This window comes from Loxodonta africana, chromosome 14 (genome assembly GCF_030014295.1).
Source record: "Loxodonta africana isolate mLoxAfr1 chromosome 14, mLoxAfr1.hap2, whole genome shotgun sequence".
Lineage (NCBI taxonomy): Eukaryota > Metazoa > Chordata > Mammalia > Proboscidea > Elephantidae > Loxodonta > Loxodonta africana.
Genome location: NC_087355.1, coordinates 59,729,159 through 59,746,181, shown reverse-complemented (window position 1 = coordinate 59,746,181; position 17,023 = coordinate 59,729,159). Strand labels below are relative to the sequence as shown.

The 17,023-nt window shown below is 37.2% G+C and overlaps 1 protein-coding gene across 1 annotated transcript in view; it reads right to left on the bottom strand.

Moving 5' to 3' along the window:
* PKHD1L1 (PKHD1 like 1) overlaps window positions 1–17,023 on the bottom strand; it is a 180,768-nt gene that overhangs the window by 140,244 nt on the left and 23,501 nt on the right. The window contains exons 10-13 of the mRNA XM_064268002.1: window positions 12,348–12,418; window positions 11,010–11,120; window positions 7,178–7,267; window positions 1,284–1,552 (exon numbers count right to left, since the gene is read on the bottom strand). Of these exons, the coding sequence (XP_064124072.1) occupies window positions 1,284–1,552; window positions 7,178–7,267; window positions 11,010–11,120; window positions 12,348–12,418 (541 nt within the window). The remainder of the gene's footprint in view (window positions 1–1,283; window positions 1,553–7,177; window positions 7,268–11,009; window positions 11,121–12,347; window positions 12,419–17,023) is intronic.

The following is a 17,023-nucleotide window of genomic DNA, read 5'->3' as shown; positions in this document are numbered from 1 at the left end:
TATCCTTAACTAACATCAACACCATTATATCAAGTGTACCAAAATTAGAATTGTGATTGAAAAAAAAAAAAAAAACCATATGGGAGGAAAGGTCCCTGGGTCGCACAAATGGTTTGCACTTGACTACTAATCTAAAGGTTGGTGGTTTGAACCCACACAGTGCTGGACAAAAGAAAGGCCTGGTGATCTGCTTCCATAAAGATTCCAGCCAAGAAAACCTATGGGACAGTTCTACTCTGTAACACATGAGGGCATCATGAGTCAGAATTGACTCCACAGCAGTGGGTTTGGTTTTTGTTTTGTTTTTTAAACAGGAGGAAGGTTGTTACTGGTAAATAAAATACTTTTATACTTTGAAAGAACTTTGAGAAATTTGATCGAAATTAGGCTACATAAATGTAGGCCTGAAGGATGTAGAATAGAGCTAAATGGGTCTGCATACTAGAGTGTGAGGACTTCGGGCTTTCTACTAGGAATAACTACACCATCTTTAGAGTAAGCATGCTGGCAAGCTGTGGTAAAATTGTAATTCACATATTACAAGTAGCAATTTAAAATCGTGCAACCAATTTGGGAAGTGATCTTGTCATATAAGTCAGGTCATAAAAACGTTTTTTGATTTGATCTATTAGTTTTACATTTGTGAAGTTGTCCCAGGGAAATAATCCTAAATACAGAAAAGATAAATAAACACAGATGTTCACAGAGTTTTATTTGTGGTCATAAAAAATTAGAAAATATGTTAAAAACTGATCAGTAGGGAGATGGTTTTCTAAGCTTGGTAAACCCATCCAGTAATACAGTATTCAGCCATTAAAAATGGTGAATACATAAATGATTTAACAAAATGTGGAAATACTAACATGTGAGAAAAGATGACAATGAAATTTTACATATGACCACATTTATGTAAAAACTACTACTTATTAATTACTCTATTTTCCAAATATTACAGTGAAATATTTTTACTCTTTTCCAAATTTCCTATATTGTGGTAGTAATTCTTTCATAATAAAAACAAATTCCAATTTTAAAAGAAATATATGTGTTTTTTTGCTTAGCAGAGAAAATGGTGATATGGGAAAGCATTTTATTTTAGGCCACGGGTTTTCTATGACAATTTATAGTTCTTACCATATATGTTAAAATGGCCATAAACCAACCAAATGAAATTGTAGCTGATAAACTCTTTAATATATTCATTGCTTTGGTTTAGAACAAATTAAATACATATGAAAAACACCATATTTTTATAATATCAAATAAGTCTGTGGCAGCCCTACCTTATCATCTGGTAATTCAGTCTGGCTGAAATAAATAGCATAACGGTCATCGCCTTTGATGTAGAATCTATAAACATCAGAATCGGGAGCCACCAGAAATCCACTAAACCGTGCCACAAATGTGTCTTGATCCATGGGCCAAGCATAGGAAGCTGAATCTACCCAACTGGAACCCATGTATCCTGGTGTATTTTCATTGTATTCAAGAACCTCTTCAAGACGTACCGGCCGGCTATTGTTCCATACCTCCAGCTTTAAGCCTCTCCCACCTAAATGTAATAATAATAATAAAAAAAGAAGCCTTTTATCAGAATTACTATAGGGTGTCTCAGTGGTCTTCCACTGGTGTTGCGGTTATAGATGTTCTATTTCAGTCCACATTTTGAGACAATGTGTGTAAAGAAATCAATTACACAAAACCTTCCACGTACCTGCACCTGGAGGACAGACTGCTGTTAGGACAGTCTACAATTTACTTACTATTACTTCACTTCTCTGAGTTTTGGGTTGCTCGTATGTAAAATGGGAGCAATAATACTATTTTCCAGGGGCCCTGGTGGCACAGTGATTAAAGTGCTTGGCTGATAACCAAAAGGACAGCATTTGGAAACCATCAGTGACTTAGTGAAAGAAAGAATGTGGCAGTTGTCTTCCATAAAGATTACAGCCTTGGAAACGCTATGGGGCAGTTCTACTCAGTCCTATAGGGTCACTATTAGTAGGAATCAATTCGACAGCAGTGGGTTTGTTTTCCGGGTTTTAATACCATTTACATGGTTGTTGTGAGGATTGGATAGGATAAGTAAAAAACCTAGAACGTGGTAAGTACTTTCTTTATGATAATAATACAGTGTTTTTGTTGTTGTTAGGTGTCGTTGAGCCTATTCCGACTCATAGCGACCCTATGTATAAGAAAGCCAGACATTGCCCAATCCTGCAGCATCCACACAATCTTTGTCATGCTTGAGCCCACTGTTGCAGCCGCTGTGTCAATCCATCTCGGTGAGGGTTTTCCTCTTTTTCACTGACCCTCTACTTTACCAAGAATGATGTCCTTCTCCAGGGACTGGTCCCTCCTAATAACATGTTCAAAGTATGAGGGATGAAGTCTCACCATCCATGCTTCTAAGGAGCATTCTGGCTGTACCTTTTCAAATACAGGTTTGATCGTTTTTCTGGCAGTCTGTGGTATTTTCAATATTATTTGCTAACACCATAATTCAAAGGTGTCAATTTTTCTTCTGTCTTCCTTATTGTTCAGCTTTCACATGCATAAGAGGTGACTAAAAATACCGTGTCTTGGGTCAGGCGCACCTTATCCTCAAGGTGACATTTTTGCTTCTGAACACTTAAAGAGGCCTTTTGCAGCAAGCAGATCTGCCCAACGCAATGCGTCTTTTGATTTCTTGACTGCTGCTTCCATGGTCATTGATTGTGGATCCAAGTAAAATGAAATCCTTGACAACTTCAATCTTTTCTTCACTTATCATGATATTGCTTATTGGTCCAATTTTGAGGATTTTTGTTCTCTTTATGTTGAGGTGTAATTCATACTGAAGGCCGTGGTCTTTGTGATCTTCATTAGTAAGTGCTTCAAGTTCTATTCACTTTCAGCAACCAAGGTTGAGTCATATGCGTACTGCAGATTGTTAATACGTCTTTCTCCAATTCAAATTCCGCATTCTTCTTCATATAGTCCAGCCTCTCTGATTATTTGCTCAGCATAAATATTGAGTAAGTATGGTGAAAGGATACAACCCTGATGCGCACCTTTCCTGACTTTAAACCACGCAGTATCCCCTTGTTCTGTTCAAAAGACTGCCTCTAGATCTATGTACAGGTTCCTCATGAGCAGAACTGAGTGTTCTGGGATTCCTATTCTTTGCAATGTTATCCATAATTTGTTATGCTCCACATAGTCAAATGCCTTTGCTTGGTCAATAAAACACAGGTAAACATCTTACTAGTACTTTCTGCTTTCAGCCAAGATCCATCTGACTTCAGCAACGATATCCCTTGTTCCATGCCCTCTTCTGAAACTGGCTTAAACTTCTGGCAGTTCCCTGTCAATGCACTGCTCAACCACTTTTGAATGATCTTCAGCAAAATTTTGCTTGTGTGTGATATTAATGATATTGTTCCATGATTTCTGCATTCTGTTGGATTACTTTTCTTTAGAATGAGTACAACTATGGAACTCTTCCAGTCCAGGAAGCTGTCTTCCAAATTTCTTGACAGAGACGAGTGTGTACCTTCAGCACTGCAACTGTTCATTGAAACATCTCTATTGGTATCCTGTCAATTCCTGGAGCCTTGTTTTTCACCATTCCTTTCAGTGCAGCTTGGACTTCTTCCTTCAATACCATTGGTTCTTGATCATAGACTACCTCCTGAAATGGTTGAACATTGACCAATTCTTTTTGGTACAGTGACTCTGTATATTTCTCCTATCTTCTTTTGATACTTCCTATGTTGTTCAATATTTTCCCCATAGAATCCTTCAACATGGCAACTTGAGGATTCCGTTTTTCTTCAGTTCTTTCAGGTTGAGAAATGCTGAGCATGTTCTTCCCTTTCGGTTTTCTAACTCCCAGTCTTTGCACTTTTCATTTTAACACTTTACTTTGTCTTCTCAAGCCACCCTTTGAAATCTTCTGTCCACCTCTTTTACGTGTTCATTTCTTGCATTCACTTTAGCTACTGTATGTTCAGGAGCAAGTTTCAGAGTCTCTTCTGACATCCATTTTGTTTTTTTCTTTCTTTCTTGTCTTTTTTATGATCTTTTGCTTTTTTCATGTACGATGTTCTCGATATCATTCCACAACTTGTTAGGTCTTTCTTTGGTCATTAGCATTCAATGTGTCAAATCTATTCTTGAGATGGTCTCTAAATTCAGGCAGGATATACTCAAGGTCGTATTTTGACTCTCATGGACTTGCTCTAATTTTCTTCAGCTTCAACTTGAACTTGCATATGAGCAATTAATGGTCTGTTTTGCAGTTGGCCCCTGGTCTTGTTCCGAGTGATGATATTAAGCTTCTCCATCATCTCTTTCAATAGATGTAGTTGATTTGACTCCTGTGTATTCCACCTGGAAAGGTCCATGTGTACAGTTGCCATTTATGTTGTTGAAAAAAGGTATCTGCAATGAAGAAGTCACTGGTCTTTCAAAATTCTATCAGGCTATCTCTGGTGTTATTTCTACCACCAAAGCCATATTTTTCAACTATCAATCCCTCTTGTTTCCAACTTTCGTGTTCCAACAACCAGTAATTATCATTGCATCTTGACTGCATGCTTCATCAATTTCAAACTGCAGAAGTTGGTAAAAATCAATTTCCTCATCTTTTGCATTAGTAGTTGTTGAGTAAATTTGAATAATAGTTGTATTAACTGATCTTCCTTGTAGGCATGTGGATATTTTCCTATCACTGACAGCACTGTACTTCAGAATAGATCTTCAAATGTTCTTTTTGACAATGAATGTGATGCCATTCTTATTCAATTTGTCATTTCCAGAATAGTAGACCATATGATTGTCTAATTTAAAATGGCCAGTACCAGTTGATTCAGCTCACTAATGTCAAGGACATCAATCTTCATGCATTCCATTTCATTTTTTGACAACTTCCAATTTTACTAGATTCATACTTCATACATTCCATGTTGCAATTATCATGGATGTTTGTAGCTGTTTCTTCTCATTTTGATCACGCCACATCAGCAAATGAAGGTCCTGAAATCTTGACTCCATCCATGTCATTAAGGTCAAGTCTATTTTGAGGAGGCAGCTCTTCCCCCGTCGTATTTTGAGTGCCCTCCGGACTGAGGGGCTCATCTTTTGGCACTATACAAGACAATGTTCCACTGCTATTCATGAGGTTTTCACTTCCAGTTTTTTCAGAAGTAAACTGACAGATCCTTCTTCCTACTCTGTCTTAGTCTGGAAGCTCCACTGAAACCTGTCCACCATGGGTGACCCTGCTGGTATTTGAAATACTGGTGGCATAGCTTCCAGCATCACAGCAACATGCAAGCCACCACAGTTTGACAATAGTTATTAACTATGATATGACTGATGTTGTTTTATATATTTAAGTCTCAACATTTCAAAATTCAGACTATTTTATTACAAAACCTATGCCTTGATTATTCTCTCTAACAAAAGTTAATTAATGGCTTACATCTAACTAATCTAAGAGCAGCCACTGTTAGCTTTAAGGTTTCTGCCTTTTTTTTTTTTTTTTCCCTTCCTTTTCATTAAAAAAAAAAAAAAATTCCCTCTGCTCTAGGATTTTATCACCTTCTTGGACAGAATCAAAGAAAAAATATTTTCATTAAACTTGTATCTACATTTCCCAGTATATACTCTGTGATTTTCTTTTTAGTCTAGCCAGAAAGGAGCCATCTCCCCCATCCACGCGCCCTCTTTTTTTTTCATTAAGAATATAACAACAATCAGGCTCATGACTTCCTCCAGAAGCTTTAAGCTTGTCTGAATCTGAAATACAATGTCTACTCTTCAGTTGAGTTTGATTCAAGAATAAGCTTCAATACTCCAACCTTTTACAACTGCATTGTTGAAATATCATTCAAAACAAAGACATTTGAGAAGTTGGTAAATGATTTATTATGCTTCAAATGCCAACCACCATCACAGCTCTTGAACCTCAACAAGTCTTAAGAATTTTAAGTATTTCTTCTCTGTCGAAGAAGAGTTTGGGGCAGGAGGTTTGGAGGACTTGAACAGGTGATAGGAGAGAAGGGACCCCAATTCTCCATAGGGCTCTGGTATTCTAGTTCTACACCATGCCTGGGCTTTCCTTTTCTCTAGGGGTAGGAGGAAAAATGAATTTCTGTCCTGACCTTCTTCCTAACTGTCCCGTGAGGACTGGAGGTCAGTAGTGTTATACATTTTTAATACTCTTTACTTTTTTTAAAATAATATTTTATTGTGTTTTTGGTGAAAGTTTACACAGCACATTCAGTTCCCATTTGACAATTTATAAACAAATTGTTCAGTGATATTAGTTACACTTTTCACAATGTGTAAACATTCTCTTTCATTGCATTCTGGTTATTTTGTTTCCAATAATCAAGTTTCCCTGACCCCTTATCTTGTCATCTCTGCTTTAGAGTAATTGTTGACCTTCTGGTCTCACATAGATAGTTTTTTAGTAAAGCAACATACTTATGATTAATATCCTTTATTTTGTGTACCACTTGTCTCTTCACTAAGCACTCTTGACATTTTAAAATAAAAGTTGAAATAAGATAAATGGGTTTTTGGTTTTTGTTTTAAAAGGGAGAGGATTCATTGTATGCACAAAATTTGAGATACACACCACACTCAAACACATACACAGCATTTCAGTCATACCAATGCAGATATCAAGGCCATTAGCTGCATTTTCTCTGGGCAACATGGTGAAAATCTGGGATGAATTTTAAGTTACATTTCTCTTATCCCTTGTTTTAACTCCTAAATCATTCTAGACAAGTAAGGATTTAACCTCCCCCATTTTTTCTTAAACCAGGAAAACACATTTTTATAATCTCCATATAGCCTATACGAACATTTATTAATCATCATTTAATATGATATAAAAGCACCATCATACTTTTATCAGTAGAGGCATGAAGTTTGTAGTACGGTGTCCAGGCAATTTAGGCTGGGTTTATCTCTACCAGTGTTGCTGGGTTCAGCTATTTTAATACAAATATTTCCTAATCCAGAAAGTGTAAAAAAAAAAAAAAGTTATTATAATTCTCTTTACAAAATAAAAAAAAAGCTGAAATAATACTGCTTTTTTTTTTTTTTTTTTTTAATTACCACCATTTGTCAATAATCTTATGAAAATATATAAAATTGACAGTTCTCTTTTGGAACTTACCTGGATATACAGTTCTTGGAAGATGAGGTCTGGGTGGTGTCTTGCAATATATACTATTTTCTGTGATATTCAAAATATCACAGGCCTGACCTATAGAGAAACAAGATGGAGAGCTGTTACCACTGAGGCTTCACGATGCAAACTACAGCAGTCTACATTGAAGTACTTTCCCAATGAAAGCAAAGCTGCCCAAGAAAGAGGCATGTTGGGGATGCTTCATTTCCTTTCCATACTCTGTATTAAAGCCTGTTATTCACTATCATACTTCCACAAGGCAACATTTTCCTGGCAAAATATCACAAGTAAGAAACAGAATATTTCACAATTTCTGAGAAACAAAATGAAAAAAAAATGATAAAACTATGTCTAAAGAAGACTGAAGAAGAATTGATTTCTTTGAATTGTGGTATTGGAGAAGAATATTGACTATATCATGGACTGCCAAAAGAATGAACAAATCTATCTTGGAAGAAGTACAATGAGAATGCTCCTTAGAAGCAAGGATGGAGAGACTACATCTCACATACTTTGGACGTGTTGTCAAGAGGGATCAATCCCTGGAGAAGGACATCATGCTTGGTAGAGGGTCAGCGAAAATGAGGAAGACCCTCAACGAGAAGAACTGACACAGTGGCTGCAACAATGGGCTTAAGCATAACGATTGTAAGGATGGCACAAGACCGGGCAGTGCTTTGTTTTGTTGTACATAGGGTCACTATGAGTTGGAACTGATTCTACGGCACCTAATAAAATAATGATAATGTCATTATAAAATATTTCACTTTTGGGTCCAAAGTCAAGCCTTATATTTTATTCCTTGAAGAGAAATTGCCGACTAAACCTACTGAGTTTAAAATTTCCCAGTCCTTTTAGGTAAAAAAAATGATGGCTTAATCCACATTGTTCAAATAAAAACAAAAGGGCTAATAACTTTTAAAAGGTATTTCCATAGATAGAATAAAACCAAAACAGAAGTGGATCTAAAAGAGAGCAATAATAACCTATGCCTAAACCCAAGTAGTCTTGAAGGAAGTATCCATGCTTTCGATCTCTATGTATCCCTCACAGTTTCTCACTCGCTAGTACTTACTGAAATTGCAATCACAACCCACAAAAAGTGAGGGCAAGAGACATGGAGAGAGGTGTCTTTGCCAAATTTTGTTTGGTGGCCTGGAAAATTTAAATTTTCTAAACTATCGTTCATTATTTTGAATATCGTGTGGATATAAGAAAACTGAACTAGAGAAGTAAACACAGTATATTAGGTCAACTTAGCCCATTTTCTTTGAACTAAAGGAAAGAGACATAAACAGATCATTATTTTTAAGGAATTATTGAAGATTCAAAACCTTTAATCTGGTTACCACATTACTAGCAATGAAATACGACAGCAAATGAACATGCTATCTTTGTGTATCCACTGTATTACAGTCAAAATAAGCATAATATCAGAATATAAAATGCATTTGTAAAAATGGTGGTGTGGGGGCATCAGAACTCCTCCCCATCTAACTTCACAAGGGGAAGGAGAGAGAACCATTATCAGCATCAACTGCCCAAGGCTGATTCCTAAGAGGTAGAAGTCAGACATACTGCCAACTTCCAACTTTTTTTTACCAATTCTGACACCAGCCATCCCTTCCATGGCACTCTCTACTCTGCTGGGTTCGATAATGCATTGCAATGGCCACACAGAATTCAGGACCATCCTCACAGTTATGCGGTTTATTAGGGAGGTAATAGGTTACAATCCAGGATCCGGGATGACTCGGGATACCATTCTTCAATCAGGACAGCTTCTCAGCTGTACCTGCAGCAGGCCTCTCTCTGGTCCTCAGCCTCTCGGCCCGTTGGCCTCTTGGCCCAGAGTCTGCCCTGCTCTGGTAAGTGTTATAAAGCTCTTTAGCTCCACTGATAAGTGCCCAGAGGCACCCCACTCTGCCAATAAGCCTCAGCCCGAAGGCATTCAACTCTCTAGCTCAGTGGGTCAGCAAGCCTAGCTCTGCTGACAAGAGCCCAGAGGCTTCCCACTCCAGGAACAAGCCTGCTGCCTGAAGGAGGTCAGCTTTCTCACCCTGCAGGCAGGGAATTCCACTGTGCCATCCCCTGCCAGTCTCCTGATTCTGCTGCCTCTGCTGCTGCCATTTCCCAACTGCTTCTCACCATCTCTCATCATCTCTGGTGTTATAGCTCTCTCTTTCTGTCTCCTGGGTCTAGAATGTTCTCAGCACTGGAATCCCGGGTCCAAAGGATGCACTCCACTCCTAGCTCTTCTTTCTTGGTGGTGATGAGGTTCCCCCTCAGCTCTGGGGTTGCCTCTCTTTTAAATCTTGTGAGATGGCAAAACTGACCAATCCCCTCATTAGCATTCCAAATACCTTATTTACATGGTCCCATCCCCCAGAGGGTTCCATGCACCTAATTTACATTATTAGCAATGCTCTCCAATCTCCTCAGTGGGCCATTAAGTACCTTATTTGCATAGTCCCACCCAACCGTTTTGTAGGAGTCACAAGACCATGCATGGCTAGAAGGGCCATATTAAGTAAGTCTCTGTACTGAAGCATCACATAAACTAAAAATATTTTATGTCTCTGATTTTAAACATAATATCAGATCACAATAACATATTAGAAACATTTAAACATCTTATGGCCCAGGTTTTAATATCTTTGCAGGTGGCAAGCAAGGATTCATGAGGGTCAGAAAGATATGAATTGTGTAAACGTGAGACAGGATTACTTTATATTCATTTCTTTTCTTGAATCAGCATTTTGGCTGTCTCATGGAAGATTCCTTTAAAGGTAGAAATTACTGGAGTGAGAGGGCTGTGTCAGAAAAAGGATATGTCCAGTTTCATGGGAAGGCATCCTGTCTTCTGCTTATCAACGTTGTTAGTTGCCATCCAGCCAATTCCAACTCATGGTGACTCTGTGTGTGCAGACTAGAACTGCTCCATACAATTTTCAAAGCTGTGACCTTTCTGAAGCAGATCGGTCTTTCGAGGAGCCTCTGTGTACGTTCGAATTGCTAACCTTTCAGCTAGTAGTCAAGTGCTTAACTGTTTGTACCACCCAGGGACTCTAGCTTATCAAAGTAAGGAAGGTCATCATGGCTGAGTGGAAAGTTTCCCACTATTACATTCGTGCTAGTCTCCCTTTGAGCTACAGAGCTCCCAACCTCTGAACAGAGACTAGACACATAAAAGTGATGCATAAATAGAGAAACCAGCCCCTTCTGCATTTTTAGATACAGAACATACTAATTAATGCTCTTTCCAAAGTCAATACCATTAGTAATTACTGATATTCAGAAGAGGCAAAGTATATGAGACAGGTGTGAGGAGATGTCCCAGAATACTACTTCAAATTTCCCTATAATGACCCATTGAAAAGTAGGAACAGTTCAAGAAGGTCATTTAATAGCTTATTCAATAGAGGGTAGGTGTGTCCCTACACTGTGGTGAGGAATTTGTGGATGGCAGCCCCCATGTTACCACACAATGCTTTTGGTGCCGACCTAGCGGCCAAGTTCCAGTCACATAAGGCTATAAGGAGTGGCCCAGTTAAAACTCCTGTTAATAAAAAAAAAAAAAAAGGAAGAAGTAAAAATTTCTGCTTTAAAAATTACCTTTAAATTGTAGGAAAATTTTAACAAAATTGCAGTGGGATAAGCATCAATCTTCAAGACCAAAATGCCCGTGTGAAAATGCTGTTTTAAATTTAAAACATCCATTAAGAAATTAGTATTATCATTCCTACAAACTGCTAAAGAAAAGTCAGAAGTTGTTCTTATAAAGTCATATATTAAAAATGAATAAATAAATAAATACCTCCAACTAGCACTCTGACTGGGAGGTCAGTTTGATCAAAGAACCGACCGCTGATTGTTAGTGTGGTGCCCCCTTGGATACTTCCGTGTGAAGGTGAAATCCTAGTGACCTCTGAGGGGAAAGCACAGCAAGTAAAATGTCATGAGTATTACGCACAAATACAAATGTTTGATTTTTTTTTTTAATTTTCCAAATCACCTATCACGTAGAACAGCGAAAACCCCGTTGACAAACCTGTTGCTGTCAAGTCAACTCAGACTCATAGCGGCCCTATAGGACAGAGGAGAATGGTCCCATAGATTCAAACTGCCAGCCTTTGGTTAGCAGCCGTAGATCTTAATCACTGAATAGCATGGATACTGAATTACTGAATGAATTAATTAGGTGTTGCATTTTATTTTGTCTCTAATGTAATCTTCCAAAGAGGACAATACATATATGGCTTTTACCAAGACCTACATTTCCTGGGGACCAGGTTTTAGTGGTGATTGGTACTAAACAGACAGTGGTATTGGGAGGAGTGAGGGAATTAGAAATCCATAGTCTGAGCATAGACATTTGGCTCCAAAAGAAAACATAGGAATAGCCACTTCCCCGTGTGCTCGTGAAGAATGAATCTTTCTGGTATTTATGGATCAAAATCTTTTTATATTTATAAATTTATATTATATTCATACTAATATATCGTAGTAATACATTAACATAGATTGGACTTTTCATGGCTTTGTATCCAAAAGTTTAGGTTCAATACATTCTTATAGACATATATTCTTACGTATGAGTTCTCACACTGAATTAATTTCTGGAAAATGCCAAGTTATATCACATTCCACTGATTTCAAGACACCTGCTATTTTACATTTTTGAAATGTGAAGGTATCCTAACTGAAAATGAAGTACAATTCCTCCTGGAGAATTTGTGTGTGACACTCTCTCGGGTGTGTACCAACCTGAGACCGTTTTAAATTAAATTGTATTATAATCTTCCTCAGGATTCTTTTGGATCACACTGACAGCATTAATTCAGGCCTCAAATCCAAGACAGTACTGGTTTTTTTTTTTTTTAATTAAGGGGGGATTTTTTTCCTCCTTCTAACTACAAAGTTGAGACATGTACATTTCCTTGCTGTCTCTTTTAGTGTGTCGAGTTTATTTCTCCATCAGCTTTACACTAGAAGCGTAGTTTCTGAGGTCTTAGCTTAATGCTGGAGTTTCCTACAATCATTTCCTACAATCATACCTTACAATTATTATTGTCCCAGATTTAATGAAACGAAGTATACACCTCTGTCTCACTCTCTTATACACACAAACGCAGTAGAGAGAAGGGTCACATACCTGCATATGTTTGAAACATTGAAATTTTATTGAGAGATGAAACAAAATATGTTGTTTTCTGCGGTAAACTCCTGTTAATAATAAAAAGTCAAAATTCCTGTTTTAAAAATGACCTTTAAATTTTAGAAAAAATCATTTTTTAAATTTTATTGAAAGAAGTCATGTCAGTGATTTTCAAAGGAGCAGGATGGAACTTTTGAGGAAGATAAAAATGTTTTATACCTTGATTTGGTTGCCGGTACCAAAGCAAAACTAGAACCACTGCTGTTGAATTGATTTCGACTCATAGGACAGGGTAGAACTGTCCCATAGGGTTTCCAAGGCTGTAAATCTTTACAGAAGCAGACGGCTACATCTTTCTCCCATGGAGCAGCTGGTGAGTTTGAGTGGCTGACCTTTTGATTAGCAGCTGAGCATTTTAACCACTGTACCACCAGGGCACTGGTTGCTGGTAGCATATTTGTCAGAACTCACTGAACTGCACACTTGAAATATGTGCATTTTTTCTATGTAAATGATATCTCAATAAAGTTTATTTTAAAAAATTATATTTACATTAAAAAAAAAAAAGACAGGAGAATTGCCTTTCATAAAGGCTAGGCTCTTCTGCTGACCACGCTGCTCTCCTCTTAGAACCCATTTAGTGCCATGACAACCAACGTTTATTGGACACTTATCAGGTATCATGCAAAGAGCTATTTATGTATTTATTATTCCATTTAATACTTACAAATACCCCACGAGGTGAAGCTCAGAGAAATTACACATCTGGCTCAAGATCACAAAGTGTGTGAGTGGCAGATACAGAATTTGAACACAGGCAGTTGGAACACAAAATGCTGCCTCCTAACCTACATACCCCATAGTACGCCTCCCCGCCCGCTAATTTGTGTGAGAGTACAATTGTGTGAGAGTAAGTTAACAACAATCCACCAAAATGTAAATCATCTTTAATAAACACAGAGCCTGTTCATATTTTTTTTTAAGATAGACACTTGCACTTCCATTACTTGGAGGTTTACAAAGGGAAAGAATCTGACCCTAGGAAATGCTGTCCCTTTAATTAACGTCATGAAATTCATTATTAGAAATGTTAAAGAAATTCAAATGTTAAGGCTCAAGACCCATTTATCATGGTTATAATACTCTGAACTAGAATCTAAACGGATAATAAAAATCTTGTGGTTTACTCAAGCAGTTAAAAAAATATATATATATATATTTTTAAGGCCTTGGTAAATCTAACCCAGGCATTAAAATGTGCGTTTGTAAAGCTAAAGAGTCCCTAAAAAGAAATATTTAATGCCAAATCAGTTATTTAAGAAGTGCGTGCTAGATCTAACAATTGTATGTTAAGCCTTTCTGTTGTTTCTCAAAGATGTGAAACCACTCTATCTTCCACAATGTCTCTAGTTAGACCCTGCATCTGAAAAATTAACTCTGCTTTTTAAGTTAGTGGAAATATCGCCTCCTGAGATGAAACGAAATTTGAATGTAATTTATTTTGGATGACACTGAGGTGATTTTCTCTAATTCATTGATAATGACTATTCACTTCTCAATTAAGGCAGCCTCATCTGAACCTTATCAGTTAGGAACAGCTGTTGTTTGAACTTGGGGTAATAGAGAAGGTTGGCTGCCACAAGAAATACAAAATGGGTGCCACCACGGTCTTTAATTGGTTCATCTGATATTCAGAAATGCTCCTGAGACTTGTAAAATATAAATTTTATAATTTATAAAGTGATTTCTCATTTTAACAGTGCCATATAGTCTTAAAACTAGATTTTTCAGTAGTGAACATCACATTTCTAACAAATATCTTGAATTCCTAAAAACGTTTCAAATGGAAACAAAATTCTGAGAGATTAATACAAAAGGCGAGTCAGCGATTTAAAAGAAAAAAAAGGAACGTATAAGTCAAGGTCACTGACTCAACAATTTTATGAGGTATTTTTTGTCCACTACTATGTGCAAACTTGCTGGTACTTTTAAAGTGAAAGGTCCTGGGCATGTTAATACAGCACATTGATATATATTATATTTATCAAATATATTCATGCTTGATCAGTCAAAGCTTCTATTTTGGGATAATTATTTCTTTGAGAAATAGATGATGGATTTGGCTATTAATACCCTTCATACAGACCCAGAGCTAAGAATTCATTTTCCGCACTTCAGGAGAGTGGCATTAAAAGCATAAAAGAGCTATAGATAGTTCTATAAATCATTTAGAACTCAGTAATTGTTCCTTCTAACACAGTTTTATAATATTTTCAATAAAATCCTATTGTCCTAGCTTACCACGTTATACGTAAGTAGGCCATGTCTTTGTAGAGAATAACTAAGTCCTAAAACTCTAAGTCATTTCCCCCATGTAAACCACAAAAATGAATCCTAGCATCACCTACATATCATCCACTCCAATTTGTCCTTGGGTTATAATCTTCTTCATGGGTTTGGTCCAGTGTATACTGATCTATAATAAAGTGTCCAACACAAACATCACTTGTTTATAAACCTATTGCTTACCAGTCACCTCCGGCTCACAGCGACCCTACATACAACAGAACAAAACACTCCCTGGTCCTGCACCAAACCCACAATCCTGTTATGCTTGTGTGCACTGTTGCAGCCACTGTGTCAATCCATCTCCTTGAGGGCCGTCCTTTTTTTCGCTGACCTTCTACTCTACCAAGTATAATGTCCTTCTCCAATTACTCGTTTCCCCGATAACATGTCCAAAGTATGTGAGACAAAGTCTCACCATCCTTGCTTCCGTGAGCATTCTGGCTGTACTTCTTTGAAGACAGATTTGCTTATCCTACTGGCAGTCCATGATATATTTAATATTCTTTGCCCTCTCCATAATTCAAAGGCTTCAATTTTTCTTCAGTCTTCCTTATTCATTGTCCAGCTTTTGCATGCATATGAGGTGACTGAAAACACCATGACTTGGGTCAGGCACATCTTAGTCCTCAAAGTGACATCTTTGCTTTTTAATACTTTAAAGAGTCTTTTGCAGCAGATTTGCCCAATGTAATATGTCGTTTGATTTCTTGACTGCTGCTTCCATGGGCATTGATTGTGGATCCAAATAAAATGAAATCATTTACAATTTCAATAAATTCTCCATTTATTATAATGTTGCTCACTGGTCCAGTTGTGAGGATTTCTGTTTTCTTTAAGCTGAGGTATAATCCATACTGAAGGCCATGGTCTCTAATCTTCATCAGTAAGTGCTTCAAGTCCCCTTCACTTTCATCAAGCAAGGTTGCATCATCTGCATATCGCAGGTTGTTAATGAGTCTTCCTTCAATCCTGATGCCATATTCTTCTTCATATAGTCCAGTTTCTCAGATTATTTGCTCAGCATACAGATTGAATAAGTATGGTGAAGGGATATAACCATGATGCACACCTTTCCTGACTTTAAACCACACAGTGTCCCCTTGTTTTGTTGAACTGCCTCTTGGTCTAAGTACAGGTTACTCATGAATGCAATTAAGTGTTCTGGGATTTCCATTGTTCACAATGTTATCCATAATTCGTTATGATCCACACAGTTGAATGCCTTTGCTTATAGGGGTCTAGAACTAAATGGTCTTTAAATACAATGATGGCAGATTTCACCTCTCTAACTTCCATGCAAACAGGGACTAAATTGTCATCCTTCTCTTATAGTCTGTGAACACTGGTCGGGAATAACATCTACTTTGATTGTAGTACTGCCTATTCTTTTCAAACTTCTAATCACTGAGTATCTATTCAGACAGCACACAAAAAGGCAATCAATAGGACTATCCTGTTGCTGATTTATTACAGCTATATCAGTATTGGACCCAAAGTAATGCAGTTTCTTTAGATTTCTGTCAACTGATTCAGCATTTTTCAATGGGAGGTGTGATGTCATTTGGGAGAGGATAATTCATATAGGTTTGGCACATCTATAACCCTACTTATTAAAGGCCATTAGCATACCCAGTGCCTGTGACAGCCAGCAATGCCCCTACTCATCTGCAAATGCTGCCAGGAGAGGGGTGATCCCACTCCGCTAGAGAAACCTGGGTCAGGATATTATACACTGATGAGGCATGGCACTAGTGGCTGAAATCCTCCATCATTCATGGGAAAGCACTGGAATGAAATGCTCAGGCCCTAGAGCTAGACTACATAGGTTCACATACCAGCAATGACTGCTACTAGCTGAATAATCTTGGGCAAGTTATTTAATGTTCTTAAGTCTCAATTTCCCCACATACAACATGGGATGGATGATAGTACTCAATTTACAGGATATTTGGGAGAATTAAACCACGGAATGTATGTAAAGTGCTAAGTATTCTACCTACCACTAAATGTTATCTATCCTTTTTATTATCTGCAATATAAGACTTGCAACACATATTGAAATTTTCAAGTTTATAAATGTTCAATGGTCTTTCTTACTAAAAGAAGGATATAGGACAACTTTTTAATAAATTTAACTTATTAACATTAGTGTTAAGATGGACAATTGGCAGTCATAACTACCAACTTTCACAACATATTTTCAAATATACCTTGATTTAAAAACCATTATCAAGTAACCATGAGGTTTTATCTACTCTTTATTTCAATTAGTGTAAATTAAAAAAAAATTTTTTTTTTTATCAGAAGAGTTACACTACATAAAA